General features: G+C 36.8%; 1 protein-coding gene across 13 annotated transcripts in view; it reads left to right on the top strand.

Annotated features, from left to right (window-relative positions):
* The window catches only part of Akap13 (A-kinase anchoring protein 13), a 315,221-nt gene that overhangs the window by 110,582 nt on the left and 184,437 nt on the right, over positions 1 to 20,202 (top strand). For 12 of the 13 annotated variants that reach the window (XM_078051200.1, XM_040275952.2, XM_021722882.3 and 9 more), the window contains 2 exons: positions 8,314 to 8,610; positions 16,906 to 17,089. In XM_078051200.1, coding sequence (XP_077907326.1) covers positions 8,314 to 8,610; positions 16,906 to 17,089 — 481 coding nt within the window. Of the gene's footprint in view, positions 1 to 8,313; positions 8,611 to 16,905; positions 17,090 to 17,184; positions 17,280 to 20,202 lie in introns of those variants that run through there. The other variant, XM_078051203.1, reaches the window with a different exon arrangement.

Genomic DNA, 20,202 nt, shown 5'->3' with positions numbered 1-20,202 from the left:
TATAAAATAAAGATAGACATAATACAAATATGTGTATTTGTATTATGGTATTAAATTAAATTAAATCAATGGTATTAAAATTTCATGAGGTGGGAAGTAGAGAAAAATGTCTAAAAAGGATACTTGGAGGGATAATAATGAAAAAAAATGATTGAGAAGTCTGCCTTAGAGGTATGTAGGCTGGAATATAGAAGATCACATTTTTAGCATTAATTAGCTCCTTTTCCAAAATGCACATGATGCAATTCCCTCCCATGCTTGCTTCCCCCAACCCCCTACCCCCTGCTCAAATACTCCTGTGCATACAGAGATGTTTTGAAAATATACCAAATTTGTACATCTGCAAATAGAACACCAAAAACTAGCAGTGGGTACATACTTTTTCATGCAATCCCAGCTTCTGAAAGAGTGTGGCTCTGAAGAATGAACATTTTCTTTAACTCTGTTATATTTACTTGAAAGATAGAAAAAGACTAGATTTTAAAATACTTTGATGCCAAACTGAGTAGTAAAGACATTATTTTATATTTTCCACCTCTGACTACTAATTTTTTAGAAGATGACATCTGTGTGAGACTGGGCTTGTCTGGCCCAGCAAACACTTTCAGGGTTCTTTTTTGGATAACTGGTAAAACAAAGTCCCAATTGTTTCATTCTGAAAAGAGAGGGCCCGGATGGGATATGTTCCACTTTTAGCTTAATAGGAAATGAAGTAATTCTTGGGCGATGCTTTAGTTTTGTGTATCTGTAGCAGTGTTTTGTTTCCATGGATGCAGATGCTCCTTATAGTGATAAGAAGCCTGCAGCAAAGCTTTCTCATGAACACACACCTCTGACTTAGGAATTTAGAAAAGAAGTGGATTAAATTATTCTAAGAGGACCTTTGCTTTACATTGCCGCTCCTCACTTATGTGCTTCTTGTATTTTTGTTTATTTTTCTCCTTTCCTTTATTTTTTCAGTTCTACTGTTGTGCCAAAGGCATCAATTGACTCCAAAGCTTTGTTGGGCCACGGTGATTGAGAAGCTCTTTATAAAGTTTTAGGGATCCGTTTTTCTTGAGTTACCGGAACAGGAACATTTTAATAGCTAATAGTAACACCAGTTTTAGATGCCTGCTTTATGTCCAGTGCTTTGTGCATGGCTGCTTTTCATATTTGTAACAATCCTTGGGTTGGAGGTATTCTCATTTTAGGTATAAAGGAACAGGCTTCAAGGTTGAACAGCTTTCTCAGGATAACCAGTTTGGGGTTCAAACCTAATATTGTTTGACTCTTCAGTCAATAATCAGTATTCTTCAGGATCCCTTTCAGTTCACTCATCTGGGAACAGGTCTCTTCTACCTCAAAAATCTGTGAACAGGCTTGATAGTAGGATAAATTTAGAAAGGATTTTAAAAGATGAAAATATAAGGTGGTCTGGGGATTGAATGTGTGTGTGTACTTAGTAGTACATGTATGCTTATCTCTTACGGCTGTTCTGGCAGAATTTGTTAGCAGGTGGTCCATCAAATTTAAATTATGATCATTAATGTTTGGGTCTTTAACAATTTATCTTTCTTCGTCATCTCTGTTAATTCCTTTAGGGCTACTTCCTTCATGAGTTCAATAAAAATTTCCAAACTTCCTTTAAAAAAAAAGTACTGTGGTTTTTATTTTCCTTATTAACAGGAAATCGAGTGGAAGGAAAAACACCATGGAACTAGCAAAAATCTTGCTACTCTTCTTTAGTGTTTTTATGAAAGAAGTTAAATTGTATTTATTATATCAAATTAGATATGAGTTTTCCAATGGATGTCTTTATAGTGTAGCTGTAGAGATTGTTAATACCCTGTATTCATCATGTAAAAAGGCAGCCATAAGACTAATAGTCACCAATAAATAGTCATGCCTCTAGAGCTAATTTACAGTAGTAAAAAGTTTTATGTATGCTTATGTATTGACTTTAGTTTTCTTAGGTTTACATTATAAAACTTTTAATGTAAAAAATTCTGATTTCTTTCCCTATATGCTTTATCCAAAAGTTTATACAAATTAAAAACTAATCTTTAGATCCTCTTGAGCCTAATAGAAAATATCAGTATGAGACAGTAGCCCGTCAACCTCGTGTAACATTAGGTTGAGAAAGTTTGTTCTTGATCAGTAGTAACTCTTCCAGTTATTCTTCAATGAAGAGTTATCCATCAAACCCTCAGTTCTCTGCTCTTCTGTTAACCCACAGTTTTTTTTTTTTTTAAAAATAAGCCTGTAATAAACCAAACAAACTTCAGATTTATGGCATGTTTAACTTACAGTGATATAAGTTCTCCTTCGGATTGTTAAGTTCATCTGACAGGAAAATATTAGGCTAACAATTGGATGACATCTGTTTCATGGTCTTTTAGTTGCCTAAACTTTCTGCCTTTTCTTGTATATATTTCAGTTTAGTTATATATAAGTAGAGTTGATAGTAGTTCACTTAAACACTTCTACCTGCTAACAAATTCTGCCAAAGCAGCAATAAGAGATAAACATACCTGTACTGCTAAGTACCACACACACACTCAATCCTTCGATCACCTTATGTTTCTCTCCCCCTTGTTTGCCCCTGCCTCATTGTTTTAGTCAGCTTTTTTACTGCTAAAGATCTGAAAGAACAATTTTAGAGAAGGAATCGTTCATTTGGGGGTTCATGGTTTCAGAGGTCTCAGTCCATAGAGAGCCAGCTCTATTCCTGGGGGCTCAAGGTAAAGCAGAACAATATGTCAGAAAAATGTCAGAGGGAAGTGCCTCACTTGATGATCAGAAACCAGAGAGAGAGAGACTCTACTCACTAGATAGAAAATGTATACTCCAGTCACCCATCTCCTCCAGCCACACCCTGTCCACCTTCAGTTATGGACTCAGTTAATCTCATCAGGGGATTAATTCACTGTTTGGGTTGAGGCTTTCATAACACAATTATTTCTCCTCTAAATTTTCTTGCATTGTATCTCACACATGAGCTTTTGGAGGACACATCAAACCATACACACATCCTTCCTAGGTAAGTAGTTACTTTAGTAGTCCCAGATGGATTTCTATGCAGATATGTCTGCACTTAATAACCTTGAACAAGATATACTATTGCTTCACCATCACTTTTTTACTGTGTGTGCACATAAAGAGGGTGATTGTGTATATGTGTGTGTTGGGGGCAGGTAACAGGGAGAAAGAGGGAAGAAGACAGATGCTGGGGATTAAACCCAAGGCTTTGCACATGCTAGACAAGTTCTGTACCACTGATCTAGATCCCCAGCCCTTTGTGAGTTTTATTGTGAGACAGAGTCTCAGTGAGTCTGTTGGCTGGCCTTGAACTTGCCATTTTCCCTCCTTAGCTTCCTGAGTAGCTGGCATTATAGGCATGTACAAGCTCACCTGGCCAAGGAGATGATTTTACTTCTAGTGGCATTGTGACTCCCTTTATAAATCAGGTTTTCAATCTTTGCAGAGACTTGGGGAAGGAAGATTGGTAAGAAAGAATAAGGACTGTTTTCATGGGTAAGGCCAGTAGGTATTATTATTTTAGCTTCTTGTAATATCTCTTCTAAGATATAGCAAATATAAGTTACTGAAGGCAGAATTCAATTTGGATTCTGAGTTATTTATAGCATTATTGTGGTATTGTGAAGTTAGTGATTTCCCTATCTACCTCAGAGAACTTTCAGAAATTTATAAATTTGTTTAATTCTGAAACAATGAGGCAATGCTATAATCAGTCACAACATTTTTGTCTTTAAAGGAATTCTTCTGTCTGAAATACATATTGCTATCCACCTCCCCTTCCAATTTGGATTGAAGTGAGGCTCTATGCGTTGTTTTGAATGGTAGTATTAAAGAATTTGGGAGGGCCCTTCCAAATTATAGCTCTCCACTCATAAGGCTAAGGAGGCCCAATTTGATAGTGTTAGATTGTCATTTACATCAAGCCACATAGCTAATAAGTAAGAAATTCTTGTCTACTAAGCATCTAGATGTAGCTTAGTTAATATTCTCCCAAAACTCACTCTCATAGTATTAGTTCTATCCCTTGAGCTCACCCTTTGCTTTACATTTTTATTATTTTTTCCCCTCCGTATTGGGGATGAACCTAAGGGTGCTTAACCACTGAGCCACATCTCATCCCATCTTAAAATGGTTTTCATTTTTTATTTTGAAATAGGTTCTCACTAAGTTGCTTAGGGCCTCATTAAGTTGCTGAGTCTGGCCTTGAATTTGCAATCTGCCTCTGGAGTTGCTGGGATTATGGGCATGTGCCACCATACGCAGCACATTTTACATTTTTAAAGCTATTTTCTTCTTTTTTTTTTTTATTGATTGTTCAAAACATTACAGAGCTCAAGACATATCATCTTTCATACATTAAGCTATTTTCTTCTTGACCGTTTCTCCCTCTTTACCTTCTGCCTGGCATGACCCATAGTCTTTTGCAATTGGAGAAACCTCAGTACTGGTAGCATTATAGCTCCCTCATTGCTATAATGAAGGAATTGCAGCCCAGAGAAACAGCTACAACGGAATATAGATGCGTTTTAGTCAAGGTTTGAATGTGTTTTTTATTCCTTTCTCATTGATTCTTCCATGGTGCCCCCCCTTCCCCTTTCCTCCCCTCTCCTCTCCTTTCTTTTACCATCCTCTTTTTGTTTTGTTTTTATTCCCTTTTTTCCTTTCTCTCTCTCTCTCTTCTTTTTCTTCTCCTTCCTTCCTTCCTTCCTTCCTTCCTTCCTTCCTTCCTTCCTTCCTTCCTTCCTTCCTTCCTTCCTTCCTTCCACCACTGAACTACATAAGCTCTCTTTATATTTTTTTTTAAAGATTTTTTTTTAGATGTTGACGAACCTTTATTTTAGTCATTTATTCATATGTGGTGCTGAGAATCGAACCTAGGGCCTCACACATGCTAGGCAAGTGCGCTACCACTGCCACAACCCCAGCCCCTCCCTTTATATTTTGAGAAAGGGTCTCAATATGTTCCCAACCCTTGCCCTGCACTTGAAATCCTCCTGCCTCAGACTCCTGTGTAGCTGGTAGTAAAAGCCTAGGCCACTGTGCCCAGGTCTTATTTTACTCTTTAAACCATCTTTCTTATACATTAATTTGGGGTATAGAGGCAGATTCTAGAGTATTGAAACTTTGAATCAAATTCTTAGTTTTTATTTTTAATTTGTTCTAATTAATTATACATGACAGTAGAATGCATTTTGACACATTTTACACAAATGGAGCACAACTTCTCAGTCCTCTGGCTGTACATGGTGCAGAGTCACATTGGTAGTGTAATTATACATGTATATAGGGTAATAATGTCTGTCTCATTCCACTGTCCTTCCCATTCTCACACTCCCTCTCCTCCCCTCCCCTCAGTCTCTTCTGCACAATCCAACTTTGGATTCAAATTTTAATTTGGCCATGTAAGAGCTATTTATAACCTTGGGCAAGTTGTTTAACTTTCTTTGTTTGGCAAATAAAGATAATAATATCTACTGATTATTATGAGATGTTATTTGTAAAGCACTGAAAATAGTATCTGGCTCATGGCAAGTAAGTGCTTATTAAATGAATAAGAAGAGAAAAAAAGAATAAAACACCTTAGTTCTGAGGGTTATAGAGAAGAATCCCTGGGTTGAGAGACTTCAGGACAGTGTGTGTGTGTGAAGGGTCCTTCTTAACTGCTACTTCCTTGGTGAAATGTACACCTTCCCCATCCCCTAGTTGCACTGTGTGTTTCTTACAGAGCACATCCAGTTTTAATTTACATTGCAGTTAACTGTAGCTTGTTGGAGTCTTTGAATTATAAAGCATTGGAGAATTGAGACTCTTCCCTTACTCATCTTCAGCTTCTAATCATGATGCTTGAACTTTGTGGCTGTCCAGCTACTAGTTATTGAACAGAACTGAGCGAGATATTATAGAATATTTTAAAAGAAATATTTTCTGCCAGTGAAATACACAAACCTACTACCTAGATTGGTTGGCTAGTTTCTGCTGATATGGATGCTTTTGTAATTAGGCTGACTACCTTTTAAAGAAATATTAAGTTTTTCTCTAATTTCACTTAATATATTCAAGGTACAAATTCTATATATATATTGAATTGAAGTGAGTGTGCACATATTTTTGTGTATGCACGTATTGGGCAGGAGATGCTTTAACTTTTTATATCCTTCACAGAAACTTAGAAGGCAGTGTTTATATCCTCTGGAATTAACATTTGTGTGAAGACTGATCTTTACAACTTGTGAACATGTTATTCTTGATTACTAGTCATACTGGCCTATCTTTGCAAGTGTCGGGCTCCTTTCAGGGAGGAGCTTAGTTGTTACCTTACCCCCTTTGTTGATGGATAATTTGACACAATACCCTTGCATCATGATGTGAAAGGGCATGTCCTTTGGTATCATCCTTGACTTTGAATAATGAATTCTACTTCTTAGTATCTGTGTAACCATGCATAAGTTCCTTTAATTTTGGAAGTGTCCATTTTCTCATCTATAAAGTGAAGAAAGTGAAGAAAGCCAGGCAGAGTAGTGTACACCTATAATCCCAGTGACTAAGGAGGCCAGGGCAGGAAGATCAAAAATTTAAGGTCAGCCTTTGCATCTTAGCAGATCCTGTTTTAAAATTAAAAGAACTGGGTATGTAGCTCAGTGGTAAAATACCCCTGCGTTCAATCCTCAATACAAAAGAAAGAAGAAAAGAAAGTGAAGACAATATATGCCTTATAAAATTGTCATGTAGAAAAAAATTACTTGTCAGATACCTGGTATATAGTAGATTCTTAGTACATGTTAACATCCTAAAATTACATAGCAGTGAGAGATTTTCCTTTTGTTGCAAGGATGAAGGTATGTGGAAAAATCATAACTTGCCATTGTGATTGACAGCGGACATTGTTCTCTTTCAAAGACAGCAGAAATCTTAGTTTGTTTTGTCTTGAGTCTGAAATATGTATTGGCCTGTGCTTATGGTATGGAAACTCAAATCATGGACCACAGAGTGGGATAATGAGAGAAGAGTGATAATGGTAGGAGCAACTTAGTTGTGGTAGTTGAGATCTTTGTTTAAAGTTGAGAAAAGACAGTGTCTGTTTACTTGAATGCATTCTGCATATTGGAAATATTTAATTTTGAATGATTAGGTCTAGAAAGAAAGTCTCATTCTCCAAGAATGCCTTACCTACAGAAACATTGTGTTGTTAAATTTTGCTAATTTGGCTCTTTGGGGTAGCATATAGGTTGTTGTCTGAAGTCAGAGCTCATGAGGTACCTGCCTATCTGGACAGTGGATACCACAGAGTCCTTAGCATGTTTGTTTCTCTTGAACTGGGCTTTTATCCACAGCATTACACTTTCATATGGAACCAAATGATTCCATTGAAGTTCTCACCACATTAGTAGTTGAGAGGAAAAAGTGTTTATCTGAAAACAGTAAAAATATTGTTATTTACTTTTTAGGCCTTGCTTTGCTAATAATGCTAAAGTAAAATAAAGTAGGTTTGCACTTTTTAAAGTGCTTCGTTGTTTGATTTATTACTTTGTAGTCATAGTGAAACAAATGCTGGGGAATCTGTAAAATTCCTTCCATATTCCTGTGAATGATAATTTTCCCAATTATGTTTTCAAATCTAATTCAGCTTAGTGGGTATTTGACTTTTTTCCATCATATGCTAGGCCTTACAGATTCCCAGAACGTTCATTTTTAAATTTTTTAAAATTCAACAGCAATAGTTGATATTCAACAGCCTACTATATGACTAATACCATTTTGTAGTTATAGTGAAAACTGGGATACACAATTATTTGTTGTTACGGGAAACTCATTGATATTTTCAAGTAACAATTTAAAAACCTGAAAATGTAGTTCGTCCTTTGTTTTTCTTAATAGTTATACTTAATAGTGGAATTCATTTGACATAGTCATAAAATGCACATAACATAGTTTTCCCCATTTCAATCCTTAGTACTTCCTCTTCCCCTCCTCTCTCCCCCCCATCCCCTTTCTCTGCTTCTTTTGCTTTTTTTTTTTTTCTTTCTTTCTTTTAATGGTGCGGGGAATGAACAGGGAATCAGGCATGCTAGGTAAGTGCTCTACCATTGATCTATATCCCAGCTCTGAAAACAAGTTTTGAGAAATTTGATGAAAAATGTACTATTAGAGCTCAGAGGAAGAAGAGATTTCTTTTAGAAAGAGAAAAATTTGTGTGTCATAAAAAAAAAAAGAATTAATAAGATGACCCACTGGTGTCCTTCTTTCATCAGGGGAGTCTAATACTATTTTCGTGGTCATCTGTGCTTTCTTTAGGTCATGACTGCTGTGAGACAGTGAAGGTGCTGCTGTGTGCTTCCAAAGAGGGCCTGCCTGTGTTTGTGGTAGCTGAAGAAGACTTCCATTTTGTCCAGGATGAGGCATATGACGCAGCTCAATTTCTGGCAACCAGTGCTGGAAATCAGCAGGCCCTGAACTTCACTCGTTTTCTTGACCGGTCAGGACCCCCATCTGGGGATGTGAATTCCCTTGATGAGAAGGTTGCACTGGCATTCAGACACTTGAAGCTGCCAGCAGAGTGGAATGTTTTGGGGACAGATCAGACTTTGCATGGTGAGAATTGCATGATCCACAAACTGAGTTCAGAACATTTCTGTTTTTGTATGGGACTGCCTTTGTATGGTTATTATATCGAAGTACTTCTCCCTTAAAATTACTGTAGCAAAATAGTCTTGAAGGCATCTTTTCAAAGTTCTTTGAGCTGTTAATCTTGTCCTACCAGTGAAGTGACCCAAGAGAAGGTACCCACATGGATAGTGGTCCAGCACTTCTCAAACAAAGGCAGAGGTTTGCCTTTCATTAGAACAATAGCAGAGTAACCGCTTGGTGTTTGATTATTCAAGACCAGGTTTACTGTGTTCTGAAATTCTCAAGATTGTACAAAGTTGGAGGAAAAGAGGACTGAGGAGTATGCCATGGGAACATGAAAGTGGGATAAGCTTTGAGAAACCTACAGTTCCTTAACCAGGGTAGTTTCACTTTTACTGATTTTGTGTATCGGCCTTCCATATAAAAATTCTTTAAGAAAGGCCTCTGCTTTTTAGAAACACTGATGTAATTGGTATATACATAGGTCTTCTGAATCACAAGGGGTTTCCCACATAATTACTTTTGTAGCAGATAACATCTATTAGATGTTATAATTACACAAATATTTTTTTCTACTGAAATATATACCTGAGATCCCTAAATAACAACATCTTTCCCTGCTGAGTGCAAATCCAATGAAAAATTTAGGTGTCTCACAGAGACAGATCAGAATGTTTGCTTTAATACATATGAAAACAAGATTGGAAGACTGACCTCACAGCTTCCAGAAAGGCTTGCCAGAGGCTTTCTCTGTCATCTCTAGAAGAGTGGACAGTCACACACTGCCTTCAGAGTCTACCTATCTTTGACTATTGTGCTGTGTAGGGCCAGCAGACCAGAAGTCTCCCTTTCTACAGGTGAGCAATTCTTGAGGAGAATTGCCCAGATAGGACTAAGCAAGGCATGCCCAATTCCTGCTCTCTCAGACCTGTCAGGTAAGTTGATTATTCCTTCCAGGAAAGAATTGTGAAGAAGTATTGCTAGCACTGAGTCTCTTAAGTCCATGGAATTTAACAGTCAAGCCTGTGATCAACCAGTGGAATTGTATCAGGCCTACTGTCAGATGCTACCAAGTCAGGCTTCTCGAGGTTATATATAAAGGAAAAGTCTGGACTATAAAAATCATGAAAGAAGACACCCCCAATTTTAAATTTATATACCGTCCAAGAAACTTCTGCTTTACTAAGTAGAATATCTTGAGGTCTAAGTATTTGAGTACCTAATTAGAAAACTAATGATATGCCCTAAAACCTATAGTTTCTGCCATTTCTGTATTAAAGTGGGAATGACTTTCACAAATCAGTATCAAGTTAAATAGAACTGTGTTAATTATTTCTAGAGCTAATGGAACTTTTATGGTTTTGCTTTCTCTTTTTTAAAATAGGATCAGGAATTAATTTGTTCACGTTACAAAGATTAAAAGAACTATTGGAAATAGCAGAGGTCTTAAACTTCGACTATATCACTTTTCTTCTCTGGACCTTAGCTTCCTTGTCTTTAATAGGAGGAAACTGGCCATCTTTAATTTTTTTGTTTAGTTTCCATGTACTCCTAAAGTTTTATGTTGTACAAAATTGCTCAAGCAGTGGCAGCAAAGAATAAACAAAATTTGAATACTTGCAGGATTTCCAGATGAAAACCATAATACAGTACCATTATACACATATTAGAATAGTTAAGATTAAAAATGCTAAGTGCTGGCAAGGATTTAGTACATTCTCATAAACTGCTGGTGGGAATGCACAGTAGAACTGCAACTCTGGAAAAGTTCAGCATTAAAAAAAAAAAAAAAACGTTAAATGTATGTTTACTGTAAGATCCAGCATTCCCACTTTGGGGCATTTTATCCTAGAGAAATGAGGACTTACATTCACTAAAAAGTCTGTGTACAAATGTGTCTATAGCAGCATTAATCATAATCTCCAAAAGGAGCAATAACCCAGGTATCTGACTGAATATGTGAACAAACTGTGATATATCTATACATCAGAATACTACTCAGCAATAAAAAGGAACAAACTGTTGATAATGTGCAATAACTTGGACACATTTTAAATGCATTGTGCTAACTAAAAGTCACTTTCCAAAAGTTATGTACTTACATGACATTCTGGAAAAAGCACCATTAAAGTAACTGAGAAGACATCAGTAGTTACCAGAGTTGAGATTAGGGCAAAAGTCTGGTTGTAAAGGAGTATCATGAGGAGGGAATTCTTCAGGAGCATTGGAGTTATTTTGTATCTTGTTGGTGGTAGTGGTATAAGAATCTATGTGTTATATTTGAGTACACCACAGTGAATCTCACAGTCATGTACATCCACAGGAAATTAATTAAAAATATAATAACTATGGACAAATGGCAGAAGGATCAATAGAAGGAAGAGAGCAAAGGTAGGGAAGGGAAAGGAGAGGTACTTGGGTCTGAAGTAGATAGAATATATTCCATGCTTGTATAATTACGCCAAAATGTATTCTACTGTTATGTATAATTAAAAAATAAATAAATAAAAAGAGTATATGTGGTAAAATTCATAGAATTGTAAACCTTCTAAAAGTTATTTTATTTTACATACGTTTAATTATTTTTGTTACTAAATTATTTTAAACAAGTTAGGTTGAATACTTTCAATATGAAATGTACACAAAGAACTTGATAGAACTGCCAGTCCAGCTAGGATCAGGAATCGGCTTTCAAGTGCTCCATGTACCTTGCAGTTTAGATTGTTCTCTTAGTTGTGAATTGGAATCTAGGAACACTGCACTTGTGTGATCAGGGCAGAGTAACACCATTTAAAGAGTTAATCATGCTTGCTATTGAGGGATGAAACTAATGGGATAATCTGCTCACATCAGTCACTTGTACTTTGGGTATTTAAAAGAAAAAGGTATGAAGTAAGCTTGGTGCCTGGGAAAATACAGGTAAATAGAGTACCTCATTACATAAGAGAACTACTTGCTGTTGAAGGCTGGGATATTTACGGATGTCCCAACCTAATACACAGACAAAGGAATCATGTAAGATTTATGGCTAATCCTCTTTAATTGTTGAGATGCAGTGCTTTTTGGCTTTTTTTTTCAGGTAAGTGACTCCTTTGAAAATAGCTCAGATTTCTCCTCAGGAAAAAAAATACACATAGGTGTCTTCCTGCAAGCATTAACATGTACTAATTTTTACAGTCTCTCTGAACTTTAGTTGTGAACATGGAATTAAGAAGTCTTGGTTTAGATGTGATATTTTAAAATGGAAAGAACATGGGTATTGGAATCAGACTGTTTACATCCTGGTTTTATTGCCATAGTTTTTGGAAAATACCATATCACTATTACTCAGTTTCCTTACTATAAAATAGAGGAAAGTATAGTTTGATAGTGTGTGCTGGTTTCCAGGGTAGTCATTTCAAACATATTGTGACCAACATCCAGTAACCTTTTAGACACACAAAACACTGATAAGCCATGACAATGGATGGTGGTATGTTCTTTGAAAGGATGAAACAAGACAGCCCTAAAAGACTCTTCAAAGCAAAATGAAACTGTATTACTGGACTCAGAGCTCATGTTAATCCTTACTTTCAACTAGAGGAAGAGTGAGTTTATCCATTTTAATTCTTCCAAGTGTTTCCCAATCCCTAGTTATATAAAGAAGCCCCTATACTATACTTTTGGTCACAGATCTGCCTTAAATGCAGATAATAAAGATTATTCTTTATAGAGAGAGGGAGGATGATTGGGGGACAAGAGTGTTCTCATTTTCTGAGTTTTCCAAGTCTCATTTAGTTGTTTCAGTTTTTCATTGCCTCCGCGGTTAATGAGAATAGTGAATGGAATGGTTTCTCATTTGAGACCTCTGTGTAGTAGCAATCAACTTGACTCTCAGGTAGTTTAGAGTGGGCCCATTGAAGACTTGATCTAGAGGAATCAAAGAGAAATAGCCCAGGGAAAGTGTTCCTTCTTACTTAGTAATGTTATTGTATAACTAAGTGAAAAAAAGATGTAGTCATCTTTGGGGGTGGAAATCTTCCCCACAATGAGAGAATTGGGTGGACAGAAAGATGACAGGTTTAAGAAAGACTGCTCTGAGGAGTCTGTGCATTCCCACTTCTACATGTCTGATTTTGGTTAGTAGAACCTCCACCTTAATCTTTTGGTGCTTTAGTTCCAGCAGTCTTTTTAGAGTATGGGATAGCTTTTCATGGAAGGTTTTCCTCAGCTGCACTGGTAGTACTTGTCAATTTTTTCACCTATCATCACTGTTAAAGAAGAAAACAGTAAAATATAAAAAGACTGGTAATGGATTTTTTCCTTGGCAAAGAATTAATAACTACTGACTCCAAGACAAGCAGTGCCCTGTAGCAACCAGGGTAAGCTGTAAAAGGTTTTGTTGCCTCTCAAACCTTCATTTTGTCACAGGGTTATAAGTCTTGTTTTCTAAAAGTTCCTTTTGTCACACTGTCAAGTTAAAAGTGTTTTTACTTTTTAGTGTGAGAATTCCTGCATTGTATGAGACTTTAAGTTTATTTATGAGGCAGTCCAGAATAGTAAGAATGAATGGTGATTTTGGAATCCCATTCTGTACAGAAAAGCTAGGCCTTCAGAGAGGCCTAAACAGGATAACCTGCCAGCATGGATCCAGTGAAATACCATTCGGTATAAAGAAAAAAATATGAGTATTCAGATGGAATACTGTGAGAATGGTTTTCTTTAAGAAACCAAAGCAAAATTTAGAAGACACTTTTCATTTGTCTTAAAAGATCAAAGAAATCAGACTGTTTATAGTGTTAAGATAAAGAAGCAACAAGATGTAGGTTTCAGGAGTCAGGGTTCAACTAGAAAAGGAAAACTGAAGGGGAAATAAACATTTAAAGATTCATGAATAGCTGGGGAATCTGGCTAAATAAGTGGACAAGGACAAATCCACCAACATGGGCCAAACCTATTGTCCTTGGGTCCTCAGAAAAGAGAGATTCTGAGCAGAGTGGAATCCCATAGGCATTGGCATAGGCTGAAGGTGTCCTCCATAGACAAGGTCCTTACTCCAGGGTAAAACTAAGCCCTGCTTTTATTTTATCTTTTTTTTTTTTTTTTTTTTTTTTTAAGCTCCACTTTTAAAGAATTCTAACTGATTCACTCAGGTCTTACTCCATGTTTACCAGGATAAATGTCCCTTATGAAATCAATTGATAAAAGAGCTTTAATTAATTACATCTGCAAAAGAAGCTATCGGAAAGGCATAGATGGAGAGGGAGTTGGTAGAAATGCTGCAAAGACACCCAGAATCCCAGGGCATAATTAAATTCACATTGGGATGAAGAACTCAATTGAGCTTGTTGGAAATTCAGTTAATGATCAGGAAAGAAAGGTTGAGTAGCTCTCAGAATACAGGGTAATAATCACAAATCATGAAAGAGAAAATACAGAAACCGAGAATAGAGAATTGGGGATTTATCATGAGTTATTGGTGATCTGCAGTTTGAGACAGAAGGAACAAAAAACAGTATTAGAGACAGTAATTTGGGTAAAAGTTTCTATACTTTTTTTTAAAAATTAGAGCTTTAAAGTTATACATAGTAGTTGGGTTCATTCCAACAACCTCATACATGCATGGAAATTGATTTCAGTTGATGATTCTCCCCCTTTCCTCCCATCCTCCTTCCCCTCTCCTGTTTTTTTTAATCTACTTGACTTTTTGCTTATCTATTAATTTCTATTTGATCAGTTCTTTATAATATCCTATCTTCTTCCCACTGTTTCCTTTATTTTACCTAGCTTCCGCATGTGAGAGAACATTTAACCTTTGAGTTTATGAGTTTGGTTTATTTCATTTAGCATCACATTCTTCATTTTCATCCATTTACCAGCAAATGACATAATTTAATTCTTTTTTTTTTTTAAGATGGACACAATACTTTTATTTATTTACTTTTATGTGGTGATGAGGATCAAACCCAGTGCTTCAACGTGTGCCAGGCAAGCACTCTGCTGCTGAGCTAAAACCCCAGCCCCAATTTAATTCTTTTTTATGGCTGAGTAGAACTCCATTTGTGTATGTTTGTATACACCACAATTTCTTAATCCTTTCATTTATTGACAGGCATCTGGGTTGATTTCATAATTATTGTGAATGTGCTGCTATAAACACGGAAGTGGCAGTGTTGCTATAGTATGTGGAGTTTAAGTCTTTTGGGAAAATACAAAGGAGTGGGGCTTTTATGCCCTTAAAACAATACAGACTAGGAGAAATTCCACTTATATGTTAATTTGTTTATTCCTTTGTACCTTGGCTACCTCTTCTACAAACCTAATTCAGATGACTTATGTGAAGATAAAATAATGTGTGGAAAATGAAGAAGGGAACATTTAAATAAGCTGCATATATAATGCATGTCATAGAAGAATTTTCAAATTTTCATTTTGGTTGTGGGCAAGCTATTAATTTTGTGAACTTATGTTCATTTGCAAAATTAAGACAGTGAGACCATATGAGGTTATTGTGAGAATAGAAGGGAAAATGTTGCTATAAACTATATATCCCACTAAATGGAATGTAGCAGTTCCTTACTGCATATTACTTTTTTTCATTCTGTTGTTTGCAGAATGAGGCTAGCTAAAAGCAGATGTGGCACCTACTACTGAAAACTTCAGAAGGAGACTAGAGGAGGATTAGTGTAGGGATCAGGGTGCCAGGTTCTGAGCAAGAATGCGGCCTTATTGTTGAAATTCTGTGACTCAAAGTCTGAACTGACTTGGAGTAGATAAGGGACTAAAAATGGTAGGAGGGAGGGGAGAAAGCTACTTTAAGGACGTATTAATGTCCCTTTAAGGCTGGAATTAACCAGCTCTGAAAACTGTCACATTTCCTGGTCAGTCAGTGCCTCATTCGTTCCTTAGTTTTTGATAGGAATGTCAGAATGCTTGTGAGCGACTGTAAAGCAGAAGTCAGATGACAATGTTTGATTTTTTTGTGAGAGTTCTTTCTGTCCTTGCCACCCACCTCCTCAAGATGTGTTGATTATTACAGTTTGTACTTGCACATGTAATGGGGCATCAACTTTTTTTCCCCCCTGTACTTGGGATTGAACCCAGGGCTCGGTGAAGAAGTTGAGGCCCAAAGGAAGCCAGGAGAATGAGATGTGAAAGCTAAGACATGAGGAAGAAGGCAGGCCCAACCCTGGAGTTGAGTAATGCACAGCCTCTTGGGGTGACATTCAGTAGCCCTGAAGTGGCTTTATGTCCTGTCAAGAGCATGACCGAGGAAGAGGGTGTTGCTAGTGAACCCAGAAAGTGACTTGACGTCTAGGAGGACTGGGCAGAGAGCAGGGAGAAGGAGAACTGACATTTAATGAGTACATGCTGCAGCCAGTCATTAGACTAACATTTCACCTGCCTCCTCTCATTTGTAACAACATCTCTGAAAGATGGTCTACTACTCTAGGAATGAAGAAAGTGAGGTTCAGAGAGGCACATGAATCATGCCTGGTAACTACCAGGTTTGAACCCAGAATTGTCTGACTCCAAAGTCCTTGCTTATTCCACCGTTTTCATAGTGACTCATACCAAGAAGGAGCCTTCGTTTCAAGTGAAAGAACCCCAAGCACGTGTTTTTCTTTCTGAAGTTATTAGCGTATTGTCTGTCTTTTTATGCCCGCAGATGCATTTATTTTTCATATTAAACATGCAAACAAACAAAAAGCTGGCGGTGCCAGCCGTTTCATGTGCCCTTAATGTGAGGGAATAAAAAGACCTGTGTGTACTTAACAAGTAGAACCTGTTTTTAGTGTTTAACTAGCCAACTCTTGTCTGGGTGTTCTTTTCAAAAGTAATTATACCTTTATGATACATCCATCTAAGTCCTAACAGCTATTCCCCTTGTGTCCCATCTTGTGTGACTGTCTTTATTATTTATTTGTATTTTTAAAGGCAAAGAACATGTGTGATGTCATCTTTATAAACCTCATTGTGAAATTGGTTGAACAAATGTTAAAATACAGAAAGAACTTGATTTCTTTTTGTGGGAACGTCTCCTATGTAAGATTTTACTTCCCATACTTTTTTCTAGCTTTCTTTTGTCTTTACTTGGGGACGATTCTACTTGACCTCAATAAAGGTCTTCATGCTGTGTGCTATAGCTTACCTTCAAAATATCAGGCACTTGGAGATAGTGGTGTTTACTTGTCTTTTGTTTGTTTGCTTGTCCTGTTGTTCTTTTCTTTTTTTTCCCCTTCTGATATTCTTACTTATTTTCATGTTCTCCCAATTTAGATGGTGGCCCCCGGGAGACATTGATGCATTTTGCTGTGCGGCTGGGACTGCTGCGGTTGACATGGTTCCTGTTGCAGAAGCCGGGTGGCCGAGGAGCTCTCAGCATCCACAACCAGGAAGGGGCAACACCTGTGAGCTTGGCCTTGGAGAGAGGTTATCACCAGCTACACCAGCTTCTAACTGAGTGAGTGCTTATTCTCTCTCCCTCCCCACATCCATTGCCAGCTCCACCTCCTGATTCATAATGGTACCACCCACTTGGCATCTGCCTGTGAGCTTGCCATGAATTACCACCTCAGCCCTGTGTCTTGCCCTCTCCTGGAGGTTTGAAAGCTTGTTTCTGCTGACTGCTTCAATATCTGAGGGACACAAACGTAAGTCATTGCCATTTTCTCCCCTGCCTCCCTGCTTCTTACCTCTTACATTTTACCAGACACTCAGAATTAATCTTTTCTCTGTGGGTAACAGAGCATTACCAATGTATAGGGTTCATCTTGGTTTTGTATAAGAGGAAAGTTTCCCTAATCCACTTTTTTTTTTTCCTGGTATATCTTAAGACTTGAAAGATTAGTCAAAAGTATTACTTTCATATTATAACTGCTTATAGAAAATATTATAAACAATTGAATTTTGGTTTGAATGTAATTTCTGTGAATAAATTTAATATGAATATCAGTAAAAAGCTGGCTGAGTTGTTTAGGAATCATGCAGTAGGAAATCCTGTTTGTCTCTGGCTCTGATCGTTTCACTTCTGATCTGACTCTTTAAAGAAAGAGGCCTTTGGAGGATGGTTGTTAGTCAAAACATTTGAAGAGTTTGGTTTATTTATTTTTTTCCTTGTATAAATAGGGAAATAATAACATTGGAGCAGCCAACACTTTTTAATTGGAATATTTATAAAAGTCAGAAGTTTTAAGAAAGTTCTGTTATTTAATATATTTTCTATTAGTTATATGCGTATCATATTTTCTACCACATTATCCGAACAAGAATAAACCATGCGTGTTCTTTAATGATTGAAGGACCCTTCTAAAATGAGACAGTTTTCCCAAATTCTCAGATATTTGCTCATGCCAGATTCAATTTGGTTAAATTTTATATTTTATCATTGTTAGCAGTGTGTGAAGAAGGTAGTGTGTGGAAGGACTGTGAAGACATCTCAAAGTGTAATGCTACTTACAGTTATAAAAACAGTTTTTTCTTTTTTCATTTTTCAAACTTTCTCAGTCAAGCCAGATGGAAGCTTCTTTGCAGACAGCTTTCTGATGGGTGCTACAGATACAATGGTGGTAGGGGGAGCTTTCTTTATCTCAAATGAGCTTTGGATACCTGAGCTTCCGTGTGACAGTACTCCAGAGAGTGATACGTTCCACTCCTTCGTACTTCCCATCTGGCCAGAGATTGGATTCATTCTGCTGTTTGCCTCATGGTCTCAGGAAGGGAGGTAGGGAGGTATTGTTCCAGAAGATGAAACAATTAACTGTGTATACTGTTGTGAAGTTCAAATGCACTTCCTCTAAATTTGATTTTATAGCTCAGAATGCTTTCTGGGAAGCGGAGTTGGTTAAGGATTGCCGTCCAAAAATGGGGAAACAGTGATTACAACAGCTTCGTTATAATGCTTAGAAGGGGATGTCACAAGACTGTTATTGCAGCACAGCTTTAAGAAAACTAGAGTATGTTTATTCTTGGAGAATTTTTGCTTACTTTAAAGTACTGCCCTGTTAAATGTGGAAAAACCAGTTTTTTCTTTTTAAGGGAGAGTGGTAAGGGAACACCAACTTGAGAAATCTCCAAGTAGAGGACTTTGATAGGAGAGTATGAGCATCTTGCTGCAAGAATAGCTCTTAATTTGAATTATTCTGAACTGTTATTGCTCTGAAGCCTAGAAAAAGTGCTGAGTCACAGCTAGCAATTAAGAAATGATAAGGAGATGATTCTCCAAATCCCTCCATCTTACTGTGGTACTGGCAGTCTTTGCTAGAATTTTAAACAGGTTTTTTTTTTTTTTTGGCTACTACCTATGTTTTTTTTTGTGTGTGTATTCATATACCATAAAATTTAAGTCTTTTAATCATTTTAAGGTGTGCGATGTTTAACCATCACCGCTATCCATTTCCAGAACTTTTTCATAACCCCAAACCAAAACACTACACCCATAAAGCTTCTCTTTTAGTCTCTTTCCCCAGCCCTTAGTAAACTCTGTTCTACTTTCTACCTCCAAGAATTTTCCAGTTCTAGTGAGAATCATTCAGTATTTGTCCTTCTATGTCTGACTTCTTTCACCTAGCATAATATCCTTATGTTTTAGCATGGGTCAGATAATAATTGTGGAAAGATTAGATTTTAAATGTTCTTATCACAAAAAATAAGTAGGTAAAGTGATGCCATGTTAAGTTACTTGATTAATCTTTTCGATAATACATTATATATATATATATATATATATATATCAAAACATCACATTGTACCCCATGCATATATAGTTATTGTTAAAAAAAAGCCCATGCATAGCCAAAAGATGGGAATACTCTAAATGACACTTAGCAGATAAAGAAAATATGTTTAAATGAAATGGAATATTATTCAGCCCTTAAAAAGAAAAATATCATCTTCATCAGATGAGGAAACTGATCCAAACGGGTTAAATTTGACTACATTTTGGTAGGAAGGTAAGGGACCACAAATAGAAGCCATATTTCCTAAGAAGCTGTCTAGAGCTTCTTTCATTCCTAGGATTCTTATCAGGAGGCACCTAAACAAAGACTTCATGAGGTCTATAGCCTTTTTGTTTTTTAAGTCTTTATTTTTTAGTTGTAGCCAGACACAACATTTTATGTATTTTTATGTAGTGCTGACAATTGAACCCAGGGCCTCTCATGTGCTAGGTGAGCATTCTACCACTGAGTCACAACCCCAGCCCAATCTGTAGCCTTTTAAATTATAGGCATATATACACAATGGAATATTATTCAGCAATAAAAGAGAGTAAAATCATGGTATTTGCAGGTAAATGGATGGAGTTAGAGAACATAATGCTAAGAAAAGTTAGCCAATCCCCCCAAATCAAATACTGAATGTTTTATTTGATATAAGGAAGCTGATTCATAGTGGGATAGGGAGAAGGAGCATGGGAGGAATAGATGAACTCTGATGGGGGCGGGGAAGTAAAGGGAGGGGACATGGGGTAATTAATGATGGTTGAATGTGATGATTATTATTATCCAAAGTACATGTTTGGAGACACGAATTGGTGTGAGTATACTATGTATACAACCAGAGGTATGAAAAATTGAG

Source organism: Ictidomys tridecemlineatus, chromosome 5, assembly GCF_052094955.1.
Source record: "Ictidomys tridecemlineatus isolate mIctTri1 chromosome 5, mIctTri1.hap1, whole genome shotgun sequence".
NCBI classification, from domain to species: domain Eukaryota; kingdom Metazoa; phylum Chordata; class Mammalia; order Rodentia; family Sciuridae; genus Ictidomys; species Ictidomys tridecemlineatus.
Note: the sequence above shows the minus strand (reverse complement) of the source record. Positions and strands in the feature narration are given on the sequence as shown.